General features: G+C 35.5%; 1 protein-coding gene and 1 pseudogene across 4 annotated transcripts in view; both read left to right on the forward strand.

Moving 5' to 3' along the window:
- Positions 1-6,294, forward strand: part of VGLL3 (vestigial like family member 3) — a 47,650-nt gene extending 41,356 nt beyond the window's left edge. For all 4 annotated transcript variants that reach the window (XM_057696553.1, XM_057696554.1, XM_057696557.1 and 1 more), the window contains exon 4: positions 78-6,294. In XM_057696553.1, the coding sequence (XP_057552536.1) occupies positions 78-121 (44 nt within the window). In that variant the 3' untranslated portion in view covers positions 122-6,294. The remainder of the gene's footprint in view (positions 1-77) is intronic.
- LOC130829859 (uncharacterized) lies at positions 4,187-8,328 on the forward strand (annotated as a pseudogene).
- The last annotated feature ends 13,328 nt before the right edge of the window (positions 8,329-21,656 follow it).

Raw genomic sequence — 21,656 nt, forward strand, 5'->3', positions numbered from 1 at the left:
TGCATTGTAGATTACGCCCATTTTTGAGTGCCACACGTATTGATGCTTTCTCTATTTCTCATTGTCTCCTTTTCTAGGTCTACAGCATCAAGACAAAAGCAAGGAATCACCATGGTACTGAAACACACAGTATTAGCAAGTTAGATTGGAGCGTGAATCCATGGGCCCACTGGGAAAAGATGCTAGCAGGGTTTGTCATTCTGCGGTGGGACACAGTAGGTGTGGAAGAAAAGAGGAAGTGTTATCCAGCTGACTTTGGTTTGGAGCCTTTTCTTGAGAAAGCAGAGTGGGTCCTAGACATTGAAGAAAAGCATTGTTGTTTATTTTTTCCCTCATCTGAGCCTTTGCCAACTGTGTAATTCTCTTTTATTTTTGTCTTGCTTTTTTATCAATACATGGTTTAATTTTTGTTTCAGTTTGACATTTTTTTGAACCAACCACCTTGTCAGGAAGAGATGAACCACAAAGAAAATGCTCATTCTTTCAGGAATACAACTTTGTAGCTCTATGTGCATCTATTTTTGTAAAAATACAGAAAGTTTGATTTAGCATTGTTGGGCTATTTTTGAGGGATTTTTTTTTATATTGTAAAAATTGTTAAGTTCTGTTTAAAGAACTTGCTCTCAGAGAAGCACTGGCAAAAATGTTTAAAATGCTTGTCTTTAAGATGTCTGTGATATGCTCTGTGCTTTCTAGGTTACCTCAAATGTTTGATAGTTTCTCATTTTTTACAAAAGCAGCACCATAGCCAAGCCAATATAGTATTGTTTTACATTAAGTCTCAATGAAGATTTAATTCCATGCTAGCTCACTTAGCTCTGAGTTATGTGTATAGCTTGAAAAGGAAGTTTTTTAATGATCATACTAAAGAAAGGCTATTTCATTACTTTGATTTCTCCCAAAGACTGCTTGGAGGTTGACTAAGAAGAAAGTTGGCATAAACTTTCAATTAGATGGAGAGTTTGCCTTGAGTATATAATTATCTTTCTAGTCCATCCGACTTTGATAAATGGAACCAGAGTTTATATCCAACTACTGGAAAAAAAAGCATTTAACCATGCTAACTTTGAGTGCCAGTGACTATTTTTATTGTTTATAATTATTCATTCATGGCAGTTTTTTGTCATATTTTAAGGGAATTTTTTTTTCCTGAAGATAGTTTGAAGGGATAATATTTGGGAAGGTACTAAACACGTCACAAAGCCTTTAATTCAGTGGCTGTTTCTGAGAATGTTACCCATCATTGTAAACTGAAAAATAATGTATATGTAATATTTTAAACAGATTTTTGCAAGTCTATTTTTGTTTGCTTAACTCTTATTTTGGTTGATTTAGTTCTTTTTAAGAAAAAGATTGGGGGCAAGATACATTTAAATTGGGATTTATGCTACAATTACTGAAATTAGATTAATAAATTGACAGTTTATTACTTGAAATTTGTTACTGAGGACTCAGGATTCAACTTGACATGGCCCTCAGGATATAAATAAGAATAAGTTGGGGTTATCATTAAAATGCTATTAAGAAAAGATTAGGAATATAAAAGTAGCAGTTATTGATATTTTAAGGAATTTCAATATAAAGTCCATTCTTTCAGTTACTTCCAGAGATGGGTCATATTAAAAAGGTAGTATTATATAGAAGTTTTAGTTTGTTCAAACTGTTTCTTAAATTTTTCCCATTTCTGTCCTCACCCATGTGAAATTATATGTTTAATGAAATACCATTTTCCATCTTAGTGTATCTCACATGTGTGAACATTTTAGATATAAGAACAACAGTCTCTGCTTAGCTAGGCAGAGTTCTCACAGATGATTTTCAAATATTTCCCTTAACTCTATTTTTATGCTGTAGTCTTCTTTCCTGGTGTATCTTATGAGTTATAAATCTATATGCTCTCCTGTATTTTCATCACTATATCGCTTATTAACCAGATTCCCTTTAACACAGTACATACATTTTTACCTAATGTGAGGTCCAAACTTAAGGAATCTTCCATTTAGTAATGATATGAACTTAGATTTCTAGGGAGTGGCTTGATTAAGTTATCTACATTTTGATCTACAATTTGATTTGATACAATTATTTGTAATTTGCCTAAATCTATGTAGCACAAGGTTGAATGAATTTATAAAATTGGTTTATTTTGTGTCCTCCTGAATTCTCAAAGACCAGTGTTCAGTAGCTCCCATGGAATGACTTGCTGGGGATTATTTATTTTCCTCCTCTTCCCTTAGAACCTGTTAACTTCCTTTGCAGTTTCCCTTAGAACAGTGTTGTACTCCAGCTCATTCAGATTGTTCAGCTGGATGTTCCCAGTTATGAGAAGAAACATATTAACTCTCTGCCCCATTCCTTACTCTCCATTGAATTGAATTGAAAGCAAGAGAGCTGACAATTAGATAGCTCCACGCTGAATTTAGGGTGATACTTGCCATGTGTCACTCCTGGTAGCTATCTGATAAAACATTCCTTGGCTCTGAGGACCCAAGAAGAGTTGGGGATCTGAATTCTGCTATACACAGGGGAGATTTATGAGTAAGATCCCCCACTGAGAACAGGCCCAGGCACTGGCACACAGCAAAGATTGGATCCTTGCATATACAAGGAGTGGATCAAAATGTAAGTCAAAAAAAGATGAGTGCATATCTCTGTAATTGTCTGACATCCCATTGTTACAATCAAATTACCATTACCACCGGAAGTCATCAAAGAGGATGAGGTGTAATTTAGTATGATTCTGAGTTTAAGTTTAAAGTGCTATCACTCTCTAGGTTGGTTTTCTTATACCAAAAATGATACTGTTAATCTTGGAAGCTTCCAGCTTGCTTTATTGAGGGCTACCATCTCCCTCCCTAATTTCATTTGGAACCACTCTACCTTTGGCTATTTTACAAATTAAGCTTTATTAAAGCTTTCTAAAGATTTGTGAGCTAGACCCTAGAAAATCATCCCATTGATTTACCATCTAATCTATGCTTCGACCACTAAACTATCTGAGCTAAAGAACAACAAAAATAGGGGCTAGTTGGACCTTGACAGGTTATTTGGTTCCTCACTGTTTATTTGAAAAGCACCTCTAAGCGTTTAAAAATCAGTGCTCTTCTTAAGAAAGTTAACCATCCCTTCCTAACTTTCCCCTTTAGTTTTTCTCCTCTCTTTCCTCTTAAACTTATTTACATTATTATTTTAAGCAAAAATGGTTAAGGATTGCTCTACAGTTTGCAAATAATTGAGGAATTAATTTCTTTAATGTTGTAGCAATCTTTTTTTTAAAAAAAATTCTAGACACTGGTGTGAACCATACCCTTGAGGAGCTCGTTATGCATTATGCAAATGGCAATCAAAAACTATATTTTAAGGAACTGCATTGTATCCCTTACTGAGTGTCCCTTGGTTACGTAACATTTGCCAAATTAAGTCAATGGGTTAGTGGCACCAAGAGGTAGAAAAGGAGAGTATTTATGTTACAGTTATGACTGGGGGATGAATAGAGAAGCAGAATGAATTAATTGAAAAAATTGGCTTGGACATTAAGTCATTTTCTGAATTACAATTAGATGTGTGTTTTGGGGCCTCGTTTATGTATCTCAGGAATAAAGTGAGATTATAATACCTAACTGGCAAGCTGGGAAGTTTGGAAATCATATATATATGTTCAATCATCTGATTCACAGTAGACATTCAATAAATGACAGATACCACAAATACATCTCAGCTGAGTAAGTAAATCATAAAATTGAGCTCCAAAACATCCCTTCACTTTACTTTCCATACCCATTTCTGTAGCAATGAAATAGATAATGACTGTGCTTTTCTGTAAGAAATTGTTGCAGGAGAATCTTTGCCTTCTACTAGATGTTGAAGATAAAATGTAAATTTCTTAACTATCTTTATTTTAGTGTGCCATTTATGAAGGGAAATAAATTAACCTCTTAGTTGTATGTAGGTCCTACTCTGAGTTTTCTTACATGTTCCAAACTTTTATTCATCCAGGACCCTGTGTATTATTGTCCCCAAAATTAAAGTGACAGTTTTCATGAAATCACCAAAGTTTTTTATTTTTTCATTATATTTTGGGCTTCCTTAGCACCTAGAATAAAAACATCTCTTTTGAAGTTATCTCATTTTTTTTTACTTGACTTGGAGAAAAATTGCAGAATATGGTGGAAAAAAAACTTTCCGCATGAAAAGAGGAGGAAAAAAAATCCCCAACCCTTTACGATCTCAGTCAGCAGATTTATTCTACTTGAGAGAAAAAGAAACAACTTCATTGGAAGCAGATGTTGACACTGTGTCAGTTATTGAAGATGGAAGGGGTTCACTTGAGCCATTGCGGTTACAAAGGGGTATCGATGCCTCTTAGGATCCCTGTGATTGAGCATTTTCACAGCAGACAGGATAACAGAAAAGCTGAAACTATGAGACCAAGACTGACATCAGCCTGCCAATTTTAATGTACAGGACGCTAAGGACTCAGTGGTTGTTTTTTTCCTCCTCCAGGATAAAAGACATATCTTTCAAAAAATTTAAGGTGGTTTGAGAAATTAAAATGTATCCTGTAAAAAACATGGCCTGAGAGCCCTTTAAATCTATTATTAAAACAAAACTATTAAAGTCATTTTAGAAAAATCAAGATAAAAATTTAGTTTAATGATATATGCTGAAGAAACAGACTCACAGACATAGAGAACAGAGTTGTAGTTGCCAAGGGGGAGGTGAGGTAGGGGAAGGAAGGATTAGGAGTTTGGGATTAGCAGATGCAAACTAGTATATATACGGTGGATAAACAACAAGGTCCAACTGTGTAGCGCAGGATATTCAATATCCTGTGATAAACTGTAATGGAAAAGAACATGAAAAAGAATATATATGTGTATAATTGAGTCACTTTGCTGTACCACTGTGCTGCAGAAATTGACACAATATTGTAAATCAATTATACTTCAATAAAATTAAAAAAAATAATGTATGTTGAAGAAGGATGTGTAAACTACACACAAATGGAAGGCTGTGGAGAGTGGGGAACAGGTAAGGCCTGCAAGGGAACCTCAGTCCTAAGAGCTTCAAAATGTTAATTAATAGATAACTTGGTCATGGAGATTAGGCACAGAACAGACTTTCAGAATTTTTCAGTAGGTTTTATTCTTTTAGTGCTCTCTGGGAATTTCCCTGTATACAATTTTCCAAAGTATAGAAATAGTCATTATAATTAAAATATCATGATTTTCTTATTCCTTTTATTGTCCATTGTGTTTTTTTGTTAAAAAATACTTTTATAGTTTCAAATAATTGATCAAACTAGTGTTCTCTTGAAATTGCAAATTAATTTGATCCAATAAAATTATCTAAATCTGCTTTTAAAGTTTCAAGAAATAATTAAGTTGAGTGTAATTTATCAATTCTTTTGTGAAATAAGACATGACACCTTCTAGAAAATGTCAGTTCATCATCAATTAGCTTCCTTGTTAACAATTTCTGAACTACTAAATTTTGACCTAAGAATAACTCTTAGAATACAAGCTTCTTTAATTAGTTTTTTTGGTATATGCATAAGATGTGAACTTTTCTAATTGTATCACTTTATACTGATAGAGGTGTACATTTTTTTTCTATGCTGTGGCGAGGGCAAAAATTAATGATTACACACTTGATTTAATTTCTTAGACTACAATCTTGGATATTGTATCTGATTTAAAATTGCTATTCAAATACATTTTTCTGGATTCACAATATAGGGAAAGATTTTCATGTGAATTCTTTGTATCATTTTAAAGTGCGTATATTGAAAGGGAAAACAGATTCAATTTGTTTTCATCACATAAATCTAGGTAAGGTGAAATCTTTTATAAAAAAATACATAATATGGTGAGCTTTTTATTTGTTACTTGATTAAGTGAACTGAAAACTTTTAATAGGAATGTCATCTTACAACCCCGAAATACAAAAAAATTCCAAATTTATTAGTTTTGCGGGCAATTTTATGCTGTCTTCATTTTACATGCCCAGAAATAGAAATTAACTAATCTTAGCTCTGTTGTCATTCTTAATTTACAAAGTATATGTAATTCATAAAACTTTTGGCTTTACAAGCTAATTATAAAATCATACATATATTTTTTGTTGTTGTTTTTCCCGGGGTTGGAGGAAGAGACATTTTCATATTTCTATTCACTCTTCAAATGCAGGTCTCATAACTATGTGTTGATGATATAAGATGATGGAGGACTTTGTAATAAAAACAAATGTCATCTTCAATTTGTTCAATAAATAACAATGTGAACTTAATGTTTATATTTTAATGTAACAATTTGGTTTTGTCTGCATTTCTTGACAGTTAACTAAAGCTCTTTCTTCTTATTCAATTAATCAACTTATGAATATCTTTAGGAATTAAAACACCTTAGTTATTTTTTTTAAATGAGGTTAATTCCTACAGCCAAGGGATTTGTATGTTATAGTGAAGATTGTACAGTTACAAAGCAAGTGTGTATAATAGAAGAGCAAGTGAAATGGGCTGTACCAGTTACATAATAGTAGGAGGCTTGTGAATTTTTTAATACAATGCTTCTGAAGTTATTAACTCACTCTTTGGGGGAGGCGTACTTTGTTGTTTTGCATTTATATTTCTTAATATGGGACTTGCTGTAAGTGGTGTGGAAGAACAAACAAAAATTTCCTAACAATTCATTGTCATTGAAGAAGTGCTCCTGGAAAGAAGTCCAAGACCTTATATTTTTAAAGGAAGCTGGAGTTTCTCTACATGGCCCTCTGTTTTCTTATTAAATGAATTTGTAATGTAAAAATACAAAGCCTGGAAATCAGTATTTTAATTAGTAGACCTTTATCATCACAGGGGAAATCATGTGGCACAGCCTTCTTAACGGTCTGCCATGTGTAGACTACACAAGTGTAATGAGTTTTCTATGGTTGCTGTAAAAAGTTATCACAATCATAATGGCTAAAACAACACAAATTTATGATCTCATGGCTCTGTAAGTCAAATATCCAGCACCAGTCTTGATGGGTTCTAATCAAATCACCAGCTGCATTCTTTCTGGATACTCTAAGGGACAATCTGTTTCTTTGATGTTTCCAGCTTCTAGAGTCCTTGGCTAATGGCATCCTTACATCTCACATGCGATCACTCTGACTGTCTCTTTTGCCTTCCTTTTACAAGTTTAAGGACCTTTGTAATTGCGTTGACCCTAGCTGAATAATCCAGGGTAATCTCTCCATCTCAAGTTTCTTAATTTAAAAAAAGTCCTTAAATGTAAGGCAACATATTCACAGGTTCGGGGGCTTAGGAAGTGAATACTTTGAGTGGGCATTATTCAACCTACCACAATTACTATTAGATTTCAGTTACTTTTTAATCTAAGAAGGTTTAATATATTACTGGAACTAGCAAGACGTGTTACATTTGCAGTGGCCATCCGTGTAGGAGTCATCTACATTCATTTAAATAATTGTATATAAAGGAAATTCTTGTTGCTGTGTCAAACACTTATGTGGTTATTATAGTGGCTTGGAATCCAAAGGGTTATATTGTATTTATGTCAGACAGGCACTCAAGGGGTGGTGAGCAAGACATCTGGTGCAGATTCTTCCTAGCTGAAGTGTGTTTTCTCTGGGGACAATCAACTACCATTTAATTGTTTTGTTTCCTTTTTTGGGAATATATGCCCATCCTGCGATGTCCTAAAACTCTAAGCATCTCATTTGACCTGCTTATACACATTTGACTAAATATCCATATATGACTACATTGACATGGTAAAGCTTTTACATTTCTGTCCAGATTGACTCCTTACATCTGTTATCAGTTAAGCAGTGGAAAAACTGTTATGGAAAGCAAACATGTTTTGATACATTTAATGTGTAAAGTAGGTACCTAGACTCAGGAATGCTGTTGATCAATAAATGAGCTAGAATCTCTTAGAAACAACATTTAAGCCCAACTGTTTTACTTTCCATACCAAGTTTGGCTGTGGCTGAATGAAGAACACCAGCATTGATCTTTGCTTTGCACTTGTACAAGAGATTATTTGCAGGGAGCCAAATATAGCAACAGAGGATTTAATATCTTGCCAAAAAATACAAAATCTGTTCCCCTTTAAGCATGACACTCTATCCTTTTTTTGTGGATCTTGCTAAAAGGAAAATATAGCTTTAAACTACCCCATTCCTTCTGCTGGAAGTTCCCTAATCTTTTTCAAATGGGCTATGTGTGGTTTTGTGGAGTTTTATGTTTCGAAAAGAAAATGGCTATATGAGAAATCCTTCCAGTTTTAGAATTTTTTTTAAGAAGAACAACAACTAAATCAAAGACAAGAGTCAACAGTAACTAAGAAAAGCACACTTTGGTGGCTTCAAGACTAACCAAGGATCACTGGGTGATGCTTTGTCTTTCATTTTGTATTGAACCAAAAATAATAATAAAAAATTGGCGTCAAACAACCAGGTGTTTTCTTTGCTTTAGAATGTGGGTGTTTCACTCTAAATGTTGTCTGGTGGGTAAATGGGCTAGTCCAGATTTCTCTATAATGTGGGTAATGACAGTGACTCTTCTGCCTCTTATGTTGTATATACAGAATTTGGAAAGCAGTTTTGCAAACATCGCCAAGAAAATAAGCTTTTTACAGTGACAGCATTACCAGACATCTCCGTGTGGGATTTTAAAGCAAACACAAAGGCTGTTTGGAAATACTTGGTATATGTAAATATGCAAAATATGCTGACCAGTGCTAACAGCTGTAGGGTGTACTCCTTCATCCTGGAGAAAAATATTTGGGGGGCGGTAGTGGTTATTTTTGTCCATTTTTACTTGTCATTTCCTCCTTTTGTCTCCACCCACTCACCCATCCACTATCTCCTCTGAAAATATGTACTTACCACCCTTCCCGCATCCCTCCACATTGCTTCCAAGAGAATCATTTCAGTAGATTCCCACTGGAAAAGGTGGGTGGTGCCTTGAAGGTATGTTTGAATTGTACTGTGTTGTAAAGGCTGAGCTTCGGGGAACCTGCTTGCACTTGCTCTGACACCAGCCCTGCACACAGCCCAGACACTCCACAGGCCAGATTCCATTAAGGCTTGTCATTGTGAGGGGAGGGAAAGTCCTGTTGAGAGTGGCCTTCCTGCCATGAAGATTCCAAAGATCAGAGTAATCACTTTAAGTGTGTTATCAGGTTCTGTAACATCAAGGCACTCATCCATTTATGAAAACAAGCATATGCCTTTCTGCCCAAAGCCTAAAAGGGAAGGGAGGACTCGAGAAGTTCAAAATGAAAGTCGCTTCTTACAGGATTTTGACAGGTTTGGAGAGGAGAAAAGGTGGCAAATGTAAAAGGAGAAACCCTGGGTCCTAGGACCAGTTCCACAGGAAATTTATTGATATTATTTAGTCCCAAATTTCCCAAGTTTCTCTGTCAAATGAAGATCAAATGAAATACAAAAGATGTAAACTGCTTTGAGAAAACAAAAAGTAAATACAAAGAGACAGGAAGTAATATTTACTAAAAGTCCTCTATATACTATGAACATTACGTGAATTTATTTCAAAGAATTTTCGCAAATGACATGTGGATAGCTTTATTGGGAGGCTGTTAGCAATATTTAAAAGATGGGGATTTGAGTTTTAGTGATACTACTTAGAAGCTGTATGTCCTTGGACAATTTCCTTAACCTTTTGAAATTTCGTTGCATTCACCCATAAGATTAATATATTTAAAATAACTACTTCATAAAGTTATGAAGATTAATAAAGTATATAAATAGTTTAACACTCGGTAAACACAGTGATTTTTTATTAATCTTATTTTTCAGTAACTTGAGTGGTTGAGGAAATCATCAGGGAAGCCCTTGCCCTAGGGCACTTGGCCACAAGTAAAAGCCAGGATTCAACCCCCCAAATAGCTTCTTAGACACCACACTGCTCCCAAAGTTTTTGCTATCATCACATCTGAATGTATTTGCTGTGAAAATATTTTAATAGTCTCTTAGCCAACTGGAATAAAAGAGACAGTAAGAGGAACTAAAAATGAACAGAAAAGGGAAGGTTCTTCAGAAAAGCAAGTGAAAGTAAGGTGGCTTTCACGAGTCAAGAAGAGTTCTGACAAGATTTTGCAACTGTAGGGCATTAATTGCAACTTGAGGATACAGAATCAATGCATCAACATGTTCTTCTGGTCTGAAGCCTCCTGATTATTTTTCTACTCAGGTCAACCTCAAATCTCATTAAAATAGTGAATAATGGGTTGGAAGAATTATAACTTCTTTCTGTTGACATCATATTTTTCATCTGAAAATGTCAACTCCCTAGCTCTTTAGGAATGAGCTCTCATTTTCTCTGCTGAAAGAATCAATGTTCGATTTTAATCCTGATTTTATTTTTATAATTAAGGTAATGTTTATGAAGTATTCTCATTTCTCACACCCTGAGTGTGTGTTGGGGCAGGACTAATGGTGACGGAATAAATCATTTAAAAACACACAATATCTTAACTTGAAGCTTCTCTGTCAGCTAAGAAACTGCAAGATTTGGTTTTGATCTTTTTATTCTCTAATTGTCAGTTGTTTGATGTGGGAAAAGTATTTTTCCTCATTAGTAAAAAAGATAAGGTAATCCCTACATTGCAGAGTAGATATGTGGATTAAATGAGATAATGTATATATGCCTGTTAAATACTAGATTTCCTGGGAAGTGTATGATTTCCTGTATCAACTAGTAATGGCCCCAATTTACTAAGCACTTGTAAGAAGGACATTTACAACAGTCATTGAATCCTCATACAACTTTCCAAGGTGGGTTTTTTAATTCCCAAATTGCAGATGAGAAAGCAGAGTTGTAGAGATTTTAGATCACTTGCCCAAAGCAGAATTAGGATTGAATGCTCAGTCTGTGTAACTTCAAAGCTCATATCTTTTCCACTGCACAAGCTTACTTCTCAACCTATTGAAAAATTAATATTGTCTACTATTTGCTCACATTCATATATAAAATATAAGTAAGAAAGAATATAAATGTCCCACTATGGGTAATGGGATGCCTGGCTTCTAAACTGCTTATACCGCAAACTAGCTGTGCTCCCTGAACTAAATTATTGGGCAGCTTAATTTCATGACTGAGACACCATGATGAGTAATTGAAAAGTCTAGTCAAATTTCTGCATCAGAAAATCAGATTAACATAAACTTGTGCAAGAGGGAAATATTCCCATTTTCTTCCTCCTCCAAATCCCATAAAAACGGAGCAAGAGAAATCTCCCTCTCCCAGAACCCTAGAATTTGTGTGTGTGTGTGTGTGTGTGTGTGTGTGTGTACAATATATTTTTTTCTTCTCCATTTAGTTTTTCTACAGAGTCAACTATATATGCTGAAAATACTAATACAAGTTAAACAAAGTAGTGATTTCAATCCCTAGGGCCTGTGGTCTTGAAGTTTCGTGTGTGTTAGATCATTTTCCCTTGACAATTGTCAGTGGACATAGTGTCTGTACTGACTATTTGAAATAGTCCAAACTACCCTCCTATTAGGCAGTGCACATTCATAAAAACAAGTCTTAGAAATGCCAGCTTTTTCATGGAAATGCTCTTTGATGCAACCACTGCTGCTTGCTCTCTGCGGTACATCTGGGCCTGTGAAGCTTCTGAACTTCTGTTTCCTGGCCCCATGATGATCCCCTTCAACTTGTCAACAGAATTCAACTTCTCTGATGTTGATCTTTTTATTGCACTTCTCAGAAGAGGCTTTTACCTGTTTTGACTTCTTTGGTTGTTCATAATAGGTCTTTCCCTGCTCAGTTCTGGCTCCTGGAATGAGCCAGGATCAGGCTGCCCTGAAGCCAGAAAGGATTCTCTCTGGAAAGTTAATCACCCAAGGGCTGATCTATGATTTGGGGGACCTGAAACATAAAAGTTGGGGGGATAGGGGACTTTTAAAGAAAAAGAATACAAAAATGCTAAATTATGTATGAAAGTATTTATTTAGAATTAGAAATCACAACTAACAGATTTTGAAAGGTCAATGACTACTATAAACACAAAACTTAGAAAAATCATGTAAATTTGTATTAACTACCTGCTTGAGACAGAAGTATGGTATAACACAGTACTCTTCAAACAACTTGCTTTCATTGTCACATTTCAAACATATTCCTTTTCCCGTCCCTCCTTATACTTGGTAGTGGAACCCTTACAGGACCTGTTTATAGGGTAATAAGCTCTCCGCCCCTTTTGAAACAGCACTGCACACTACCAAGTGTAACATAAATGGCTAGTGGGAAGCTGCTGCAGAATGCAGGGAGATGAGCTCAGTGCTTTGTGACGACCTAGAGGGGTGGGATAGGGATGGTGGGAGGGAGGCTCAAGAGGAAGAAGATATGGGGATAGATGTATATATATAGCTGAATCACTTTTGTTGTACAGCAGAAACTAACACAACACTGTAAAGCAATTATACTCCAATAAAGATGAAAAAAAAAAGAAAGAAACGTCAGAGTGAGGGGCTGAAGTATTCCTAGAAGCCACTCATACATTAGGATATGATTACTTATCTATCCCTGGAAGTGTTTGAGAATGCTATAAACATATCTCATGCCATCCAGATCCAAACTGTGTATATCTACCAACTCAATTTTACCTTAGCTTAATCCCCACTACCCCCTGCAGGGAAAGTTTAATATGGACATCTGAGTAAAAAAAGAGAGCGCTCTGAAATCATCATGGTTAAAATAGCTTATTTTTGAAAAATTTGCAAAAACAAATGTCAACATGAATGCTGGGATCCATCCCAGGGCTTTGGAAGGGGCCCTGAAACTTTAGCTTCATTAGCTCCAGGGCAAATCTGTTTGTGTACCTGCCGCTTCAACATGTCTCCCATGGCAGGGAGGAAGTCCTACTTACAGGATATTGGCATGTGGCTTTGCATTTTTTATCCAGTATTCTATTTCTTAGCACATGTCATAGCTTCCTTTGTGCATCGTTAAATATACATTCATGGCATCCTTTGCAAAGGCTTCTCTCCATTCCCAACACAAAATGTTAATCCATCATCTGTTGCTGTCTTTGGTTTATTTTCAGGCAAAAGTTGTGATGTAAACACTTTCATGCCTCGGGTCTCCTGGGAATGGAGGCTCTGCTCACGTGTAGACAGGTGCTCACACCATGGATCATCCTGTGAACCAAGTGGGCCCTGAGGAGACAGGGGGCGAAAGGACTCAAGGACAAAGGGTAGCTTTGGGTAGAATTCTGAGGGGAACCCTTCACACAACCCTGAAGCCACCAGGTGACTCTCTCCACGGCCACAGCATGTGCTCTAGGCGACAACACAGCTACACCAATTCCGGATGAGCTTGGACACTAGGAATTGGCCCAAGGGAGCCCAAAGTTCTGGATGTTCCCTCCCCAAATCTTCACACGACGCAGAGGACTCAGGTGTGCCGTGCGTCACATCTCAAGCTCAGTGCTACTGAAAATGAGTCTGCTGGAGCAACAGCAGCAACAAAAAAAAACACTTGCTAAAGATGTCATTTCATGGGCCCCAGTGCAAATGTGCAGGATTATAACATCTTAGAGTGGGGCCCTGGTCCTCAAGGGATTTGCACACACTTTAAAGCTTCAGGAGGAATGCTTAGCTAAGTGGTTCCTATCGCAGTTCCCATTAGGATCACATGAGGAGGATTGATAAATAACATCACCTGTGCCCTCCCCCTCAAAGTCTGTCTATTGATCTGAGTGTAAGCATCAATGCTCTTTTAACTAACTGCTCCAAGTGACTCTAGCTGAGGCCAGGATTAAGCACGAGGGTTACTGGGTATATTTGTGAGAGTTGCGTCCAGGCTTTGTTCCAGGGGTAGGTAACAGTATCTGCTCTACGTGCTTTTGGATGGGGCAGGTCAGTGCAACCCACATACTTCATACTGTAGCAGAATTTTGGGGTGTTTGTGTAAGGGGAGAGCATGCGTAGACAGGAAAGAAAACAAATAACAATTTGGTCTTCATGTAGGAGCTCATTGTTCTGGAATTTCTCCAGAGACAAAAGATTGGGGAGGTTGGCATTTTTAGCATTTCAAGGTCCTTCTGTTTCTGGATGCAGTGGGAGCAGGTGAAGGCATTGTGCTGATGCCTTTGAAGGTATGTTTTCAAGATGCAGATGTGATTCTGCAATATAATCTTGACTTAGGATACAATCAAAAGCAGGAGGAGAAAGAGGAGGAAAAGGCAAATTCTCACATAAATTCCCTGTCCTGGGTCAGAGGCTGTGTTTGTTTTTCCTCTTGAAATGCCATGGATTGAGAACCTGCAAACATTTAACTCTCTACTTCTGATGTTTCTGCTTAGCAGGGTGGTTTTCAACTACTTTTTTTTTTTAATTATTTATTTATTTATTGGTTGTGTTGGGTCTTCATTGCTGCACGCGGACTTTCTCTAGTTGTGGCGAGTGGGGGCTCGTCTTTGTTGTGGTGCGTGGGTTTCTCATTGGCGTGCCTTCTCCTGTTGCAAGCATGGGCTCTAGGCTTGTGGGCTTCAGTAGTTGCGGCTCACCAGCTTAGTTGCTCTGTGGCATGTTGGATCTTCCTGGAGCAGGGATCGAACCCGTGTCCCCTGCATTGGCAGGCAGATTCTTAACCACTGCGCCACCTAAGAAGCCCAAACTACTTATTTTATTTTAATTGAAGTATAGTTGATGTACAGTATTATATAACTTTCATGTGTAGAATATAGTGATTTGCTATTTTTAAAGGTTATACTAAAGGGTTATTATAAAATAAGGTTATTATAAAATATTGGCTATATTCCCCCATTGTACAATATTCTTGTAGCTTATTTTATACATAATAATTTGTACCTCTTAATCCCCTCCCCCCTTCCTTCTCCCCACTGGTAACCACTAGTTTGTTCTCTATATCTATGAGTCAGTTTCTTTTTTGTTATATTTACTGTTTATTGTATTTTTTAGATTCCACATATGATATCATATAGTATTTTTCTTTATATGTCTGACTAATTTTACTTAGCATAATTCCCTCCAAGTCCATCCTTGTTGTTGCAAGTAGCAAAATTTCATTTTTTTTAAGTGGCTGAGTAGCATTCCATTCTGTGTATTTACCACATCTTCTTTAACCATTTATCTGCTAATGGACACTTAGGTTACTTCCATGTCTTGGCAATTGTAAATAATGCTGCTATGAACATTGCAGTGCATGTGTATTTTCAAGTTAGTATTTTTTTTTCAGATATATACCCAGGAGTGGAATTGCTGGCTCATATGATAGTCCTATTTTTAGTTTTTTGCAAATCCTCCATACTATTTTCCATAGTGGCTGTACCAATTTACATTCCCACCAACAGTGTACAAGGGTTCCCTCTTCACATCCTTGCTAAAATTTTTTCTTTAATATTTGATAACAGCCATTCTGACAGGTGTGATGTGCTATCTTGTGATTTTGACTTGTTTCCCTGATGATAAGTGATATTGAGCCTTTTCATGTGCCTGTTGGCCATCTGCAACACCTCTTTGGAAAAATGTCTGTTAAAGTCTTCTGCCCATTTTTTAATTGGATTGTTTATTTGATGTTGAATTTTATGTGTTGTTTATGAATTTTAGATATAAACCCATTATTAGTCATATCATTTGCAAATATTTTCTCCCATTCAGTAGGTTGTCTTTTCATTTTGTTGATGGTTTCCTTTGCTGTGCAAAGGCTTTTATGTTTAATTAGGTCCCACTTATTTATTTTTGCTTTTATGTCCCTTGCATTAGGAGACAGATCCAAAAAAGTATTGCTACGATTTATGTCAAAGGGTATTCTGCCTATATTTTCCTCTAGGAGTTCTATGGTTTCTGGTCTTACATTTAGGTCTTTAATCCATTTTGAGTTTATTTTTGTATATGGTGTTAGAGAATGTTCTAATTTTACTCTTTTACATGTAGATGCCCAGTTTTCCCAGCACAACTTATTGAAGAGGCTGTCTTTTCTCCATTATGGATTCTTTCATGCCTCCTTTGTCATAGATTAATTGATTATAAGTATGTGGATTTATTTCTGGACTGTCTTGGCTCTGAATTTTTAACTTCCAATTCCTATCTGTTATAGTACATTAAACTATAAGTTCAAAGATGATAAGAAAGTTCCATCTTGAATAGCCAAGATTAAAAAAGGTTTCAGGTTGAGAGAGGAAGGCAGAAGCGAAAAAAAAGCTGAAAATTTTTGGAAGGAATTCAACATAGACAAACAAGGGAAAAACAAGTTTGTAAGATGACTCTGAACTAAGGAATTTATGTGCAAATAACCTGAAGCTGAGGACAGTGAGGAATGAGTTACCCTCTAGATAAGCTAGCCTTGTTCTTCTTCAAGAATAAAAAAGTCTATGTGATGTTTGCAACTATTCATGATCGCGAAGAAGAACCACATGACAGGCTACCCCCCAAAATGAAGTCTTACTGTACAATGAAGCATTACTGAAAGAATGCATTCTTAGATTATCTGCAAAAAACAGAATGGATTCCTGACCTGGCTCTGTCACTAACAACCTATGTGCTTCTGGGGAAATTACTAAATATACTTGCTGCATTTCCTCAAGTATGAAATAGGGTAAACAAAACTAGAGGACCTCTAAGACTTCTTCTAGCTGTAAAAGTTCTCTACACATATTTTTTTAAATATAATGCTGCAACCTATATAGACATCAGCATTAATATTTTCTTGGGGCCAGAGAATTTTGGAAAGAATAATCTAATTGGAAGAGTTTGACAGCTTCTTCAGATGTCAATGGAAGACTGGACTGTAAATATTCAATAATGACAATGTTATACACAGTAGTACAAAGGAAAATTCCAAATCTGTTTGCAACAAAAGAGGGAAAAAGGAGAGACACAATTCCCTTAGGAATTTGACATCCTGGAATTTATATTTGTATCACAGCTTGTCCTTCAAGGAGCCAATGTTCAAACCTGTGTATAATTTAGATTTTTTTCTCATCTCACTGCATTCAATGTGAAGTGAATTACTCAATTGTTGGAAAAAGAAATGTAGAATTAAAAAAAATTACAGCATTCCCATAAATAATTATGTCCAACACAGTAGATAAAGTTACAGGCATACAACGCTAAAGACATAACAGGTTATCCAGCCTTGCCTCTACTTATTTAGTTCTATCTAGTCTTAAAATATTTTATGGTGTGTCCAACCAAATTTTAACAATCCATGTTGGCTTCTATGACTTCCACTGGAAAATTAATAAATAAATTTCAGTAACACTTTTTAAAATTTTTATTTTATATTGGATTATAGTTGATTTATACTGTTGAGTTAGTTTCAGGTGTATAGCAAAGTGATTCAGTTATAAAGATACATATATCCAGTCTTTTTCAGGTTCTTTTCCCACATAAGTTATTACTTATATGAGTAGAGTTCCCTGTGCTATATAGTAGGTCCTTTTTGGTTATCTATTTTATATACAGTATTGTGTATATCCCAAACTTCTAATTTATCCCTCGCCATCCTTCCCCTTTGGTAACCATAAGTTTGTTTCCTATGTCTTTGGATCTATTTCTGTGTTGTAAATAAGTTCATTTCTATATTTTTCTTCAGGTTCCATATGTAAGTGATAACATATAATATTTGTCTCTCTCTGTCTTGCTTTACTTAGTATGATAATCTCCAGGTCCATCCATGTTGCCACAAATGGCATTATTTCATTCTTTTTAATGGCTGAGTAATATTCCATTGTATATATATATATTCCACATCTTTATCCATTCATGTGTTGATAGGTATTTAGTTTGCTTCCATGTCTTGGCTATTGTAAACAGAGCTGCAGTGAATAATGGGGTGCATGTATCCTTTCAAACTATGTTTTTCTGCAGATATATGCCCAGGAGTGGGATAACTGGATTATATGGTAGTCCTATTTTTAGTTTCTTAAGGAACCTCCATATTGTTCTCCATAGTGGCTATACCAATTTACATTCCCACCAATAGTGTAGGAGGGTTCCCTTTTCTCCACACCCTCTCCAGCATGTATTGTTTGTAGACATTTTGATGATGGCCATTCTGACTGGTGTGAAGTGATATCTCATTGTAATTTTGATTTGCATGTCTCTAATAATTAGTGATGTTGAGTATATTTTCATGTGCCTCTTGGACATCTGTATGTCCTCTTTGGAGAAATGTCTGTTTAGTTCTTCTATCCATTTTTTGATTGAGTTATTTGTGTTTTTGGCTATTGAGCCATATGTGCTGTTTTTAAATTTGGAGATAAATCCTTTGTTGGTCACATCCTTTGCAAATATTTTCTCCCATTCTGTGGGTTGTCTTTTTGTTTTGTTTATGGTTTCCTCTGCAGCTCAAAAGGTTTTAAGTTTGTCCCATTTATTTATTTTTGCTTTTATTTTCATTATGCTAGAAGGTGGATTCAAAAAGATATTGCTGCAATTTATGTCAAAGAGTGTTCTGCCTATGTTTTCCTCTAAGAGTTTTATAGTATCTGGTCTTGCATTTAGGTCTTTAATCCATTTTGAATTTAGTTTTGTATATGGTGTTAGAGAATGTTCTGATTTCATTCTTTTACATATGGATGTTCAGTTTTCCCAGCACCACTTATTGAAGAGACTGTCTTTTTCCATTGTATATTCTTGGCTCCTTTGTCATCAATTTATGGACCAAAGGAGCATGGGTTTATTTCTGGGCTTTCTATTCTGTTCTACTAGTCTATAAGTCTGCCTTTGTGCCTGTACCATACTGCTTTCATTACTGTAGCTTTATAGTATATCATGTGGTCAGGGAGCCTGATTTCTCCAGCTATGTTTTTCTTTCTCAAGTTTGCTTTGGCTATACGGGATCTTTTGTGTTTCTGTACAAATTACAAGATTTTTTTGTTCTAGATCTGCAAAAAATGCCATTGGTAACTTGATAGGGATTGCATTGTATCTGTAGATTACCTTGGATAGTGTAGTCATTTTGACAATATTGATTCTTCCAACCCAAGAACATGGTATATCTTTCCATCTGCTTGTGTCATCTTCAATTTCTTTCAGTAGTGTCTTATACTTTTCAGAGTACAGGTCTTTTGCCTTCCTTAGGTAGGCTTATTCCTAAGTATTTTGTTCTTTTTGATGTGATGGTAAATGGGATTGTTTCCTTAATTTCTCTTTCTGATCTTTTGTTGTTAGTGTGTAGAAATGTAACAGATTTTTTGTGTTAATTCTGTATCATGAAAATTTACAGAATTCATTGATGAGCTCTAGTAGTGTTCTGGTAGCATCTTTAGGATTTTCTATGTAGAGTATCATGTGATCTGCAAACAGTAACAGTTTTATTCTTTTCCAATTTGGATTTCTTTTATTTCTTTTTCTTCTCCAATTGTAGTGGCTAGGACTTCCAAAACTATGTTGAATAAAAGTGGTGAGAGTGGGCATCCTTGTTTTATTCCTGATCTTAGAGGAAATGCTTTCAGATTTTCATCATTGAGAATGATGTTTGTTGTGGGTTTGTTATATACGGCCTTTATTATGTTGAGGTAGGTTCCCTCTATGCCCACTTTCTGGAGAGTTTTTTTCATGAATGGTATTGAATCTTGTCAAAAGCTTTTTCTGCATCTGTTGAGAAGATCATATGGCTTTTATTCTTCAATTTGTTGATGAGGTGTACCACACTGATTCATTTGCAGATATTGAAAAATTCTTGCACCTGGGATAAATCCCCTTTGATCATGGTGTGTGATCTTTTTAATGTGTTGTTGGATTCAGATTTCTAGTGTTTTGTTGAGGATTTTTGCATCTATGTTCATCAGTGATATTGGCCTGTAATTTTCTTTTTTTGTGTGTGGTATCTTTTTCTGATTTTGGTATCAGGGGATGGTGGCCTCATAGAATGAGTTTGGGAATGTTTCTTCCTCTGCAGTTCTTTGGAATAGTTTGAGAAGGATAAGTGTTAACTTTTCTCTAAATGTTTGATAGAATTCTCCTGTGAAGTCATCTGGTCCTGGACTTTTGTTTGTTGAAAGTTTTTAACCACAGTTTCAATTTCAGTGCTTGGGATTGGTCTGCATATTTTTTTATTTCTTCCTAGTTCAATTTTGAGAGATTATACTTTCTAAGAACTTGTCTGTTTCTCTAGGTTGTCCATTTTATTGGCATATAGTTGCTTGTAGTAGTCTCTTATGATGCTTTGTATTTCTGCAGTGTTCATTGTAACTTCTTTTTCATGTCTAATTTTATTCATTAGAGCCCTTTCCCTTTTTTTCCTTGATGAGTCTGGCTAAAGGTTTATCAATTTTATTTATCTTTTCAAAGAACCAGGTTTAGTTTCATTGATATTTTCTATTATTTTCTTCATCTCTATTTCATTTATTTCTGCTCTGAACTTTATGGTTTTTTGCCTTCTGGTAACTTTCAGTTTGTTTGTTCTTCTTTCTCTAGTTGCCTTAGATATAAGGTTAGGTTGTTTATTTTCATATTTCCTGAGGTAAGATTATATTGCTGTCAACTTCTCTTTTAGAACTGCTTTTGCTGCATACCATAGGTTTCGCATCATTGTTTTCATTTTCTTTTATCTCTAGGTATTTTTTGGTTTCCTCTTTGATTTCTTCAGTGATCCATTGGTTGTTCAGTAGCATATTGTTTAGCCTCCATGAGCTTGTATTTTTTAGTTTTTTCCTTGTAGTTGATTTCTAATCTTATAGCTTGTGGTTGGAAAAGATGCTTGATTTCAATTTTCTTAAATTTACCAAGGCTTGCTATATGGCCTGTCATGTGATCTATCCTGGAGAGAGCTCCATGTGCACTTGAAAAGAATATGTATTCTGTTGCTTTTGGAAGGAATGCTCTATAAATATCAATTAAGTCCATATGCTCTAATGTGTCATTTAAAGTCTGTGTTTCCTTATTGATTTTTCTGTCTGGATAGTCTGCCTATTGATGTAAGTAGGGTGTTAAAGTCCCTCATTAATATTTTGTTACTGTTGATCTCTCCTTTTGTGTCTGTTACCATTTGCCTTATATATTGAGGAGCTCCTCTGTTGGGTGCATATATATTTATGATTGTTTTATGTTCTTCTTGGATTGATCCCTTGATCATTATGTAGTGTCCTTTGCTGTCTCTTATAACAATCTTTATTTTGAACTCTATTTTGTCTGATATGAGTGTTGCTACTCCCGCTTTTTTTTTGAGTTCAATTTTCATAGAATAACATTTTCATCCCCTCATTTTCAGTCTTTACGTGTCTCTAGATCTGAAGTGGGTCTCTTGTAGACCACATATATATGGGTTTTGTTTTTTATATCCATTCAGCTAGTCTATGTAATTGGTTGGAACAATTAATCCATTTACACTTAAGGTAATTACCAATATGTATGTTCTTATTGATATTTTAACATTTTTTTGGATTTGTTTTTGTAGGTCTTTTTTCTTCCCTTCCTCTTTTGTTCTTTTCTCCTATGATTTGATGACTATCTTTAGTATTCTTTGGCTTTCTTTTCCTTTTTTGTGTGTATATCTATGGTAGATTTTTGGTTTGTGGTTCCCATGAGGTTCTGATACAGCAGAGATATATATATCTCTGGCCTGCCGAGTTTGTGCTGAAAAATCAGCTGATAACCATATGGGGATTCACTTGTATGTTATTTTCTGTTTTTCTTTGTTGCCTTTAATA

This window comes from Hippopotamus amphibius, chromosome 10, assembly GCF_030028045.1.
Source record: "Hippopotamus amphibius kiboko isolate mHipAmp2 chromosome 10, mHipAmp2.hap2, whole genome shotgun sequence".
Taxonomy (NCBI): Eukaryota; Metazoa; Chordata; class Mammalia; order Artiodactyla; family Hippopotamidae; genus Hippopotamus; species Hippopotamus amphibius.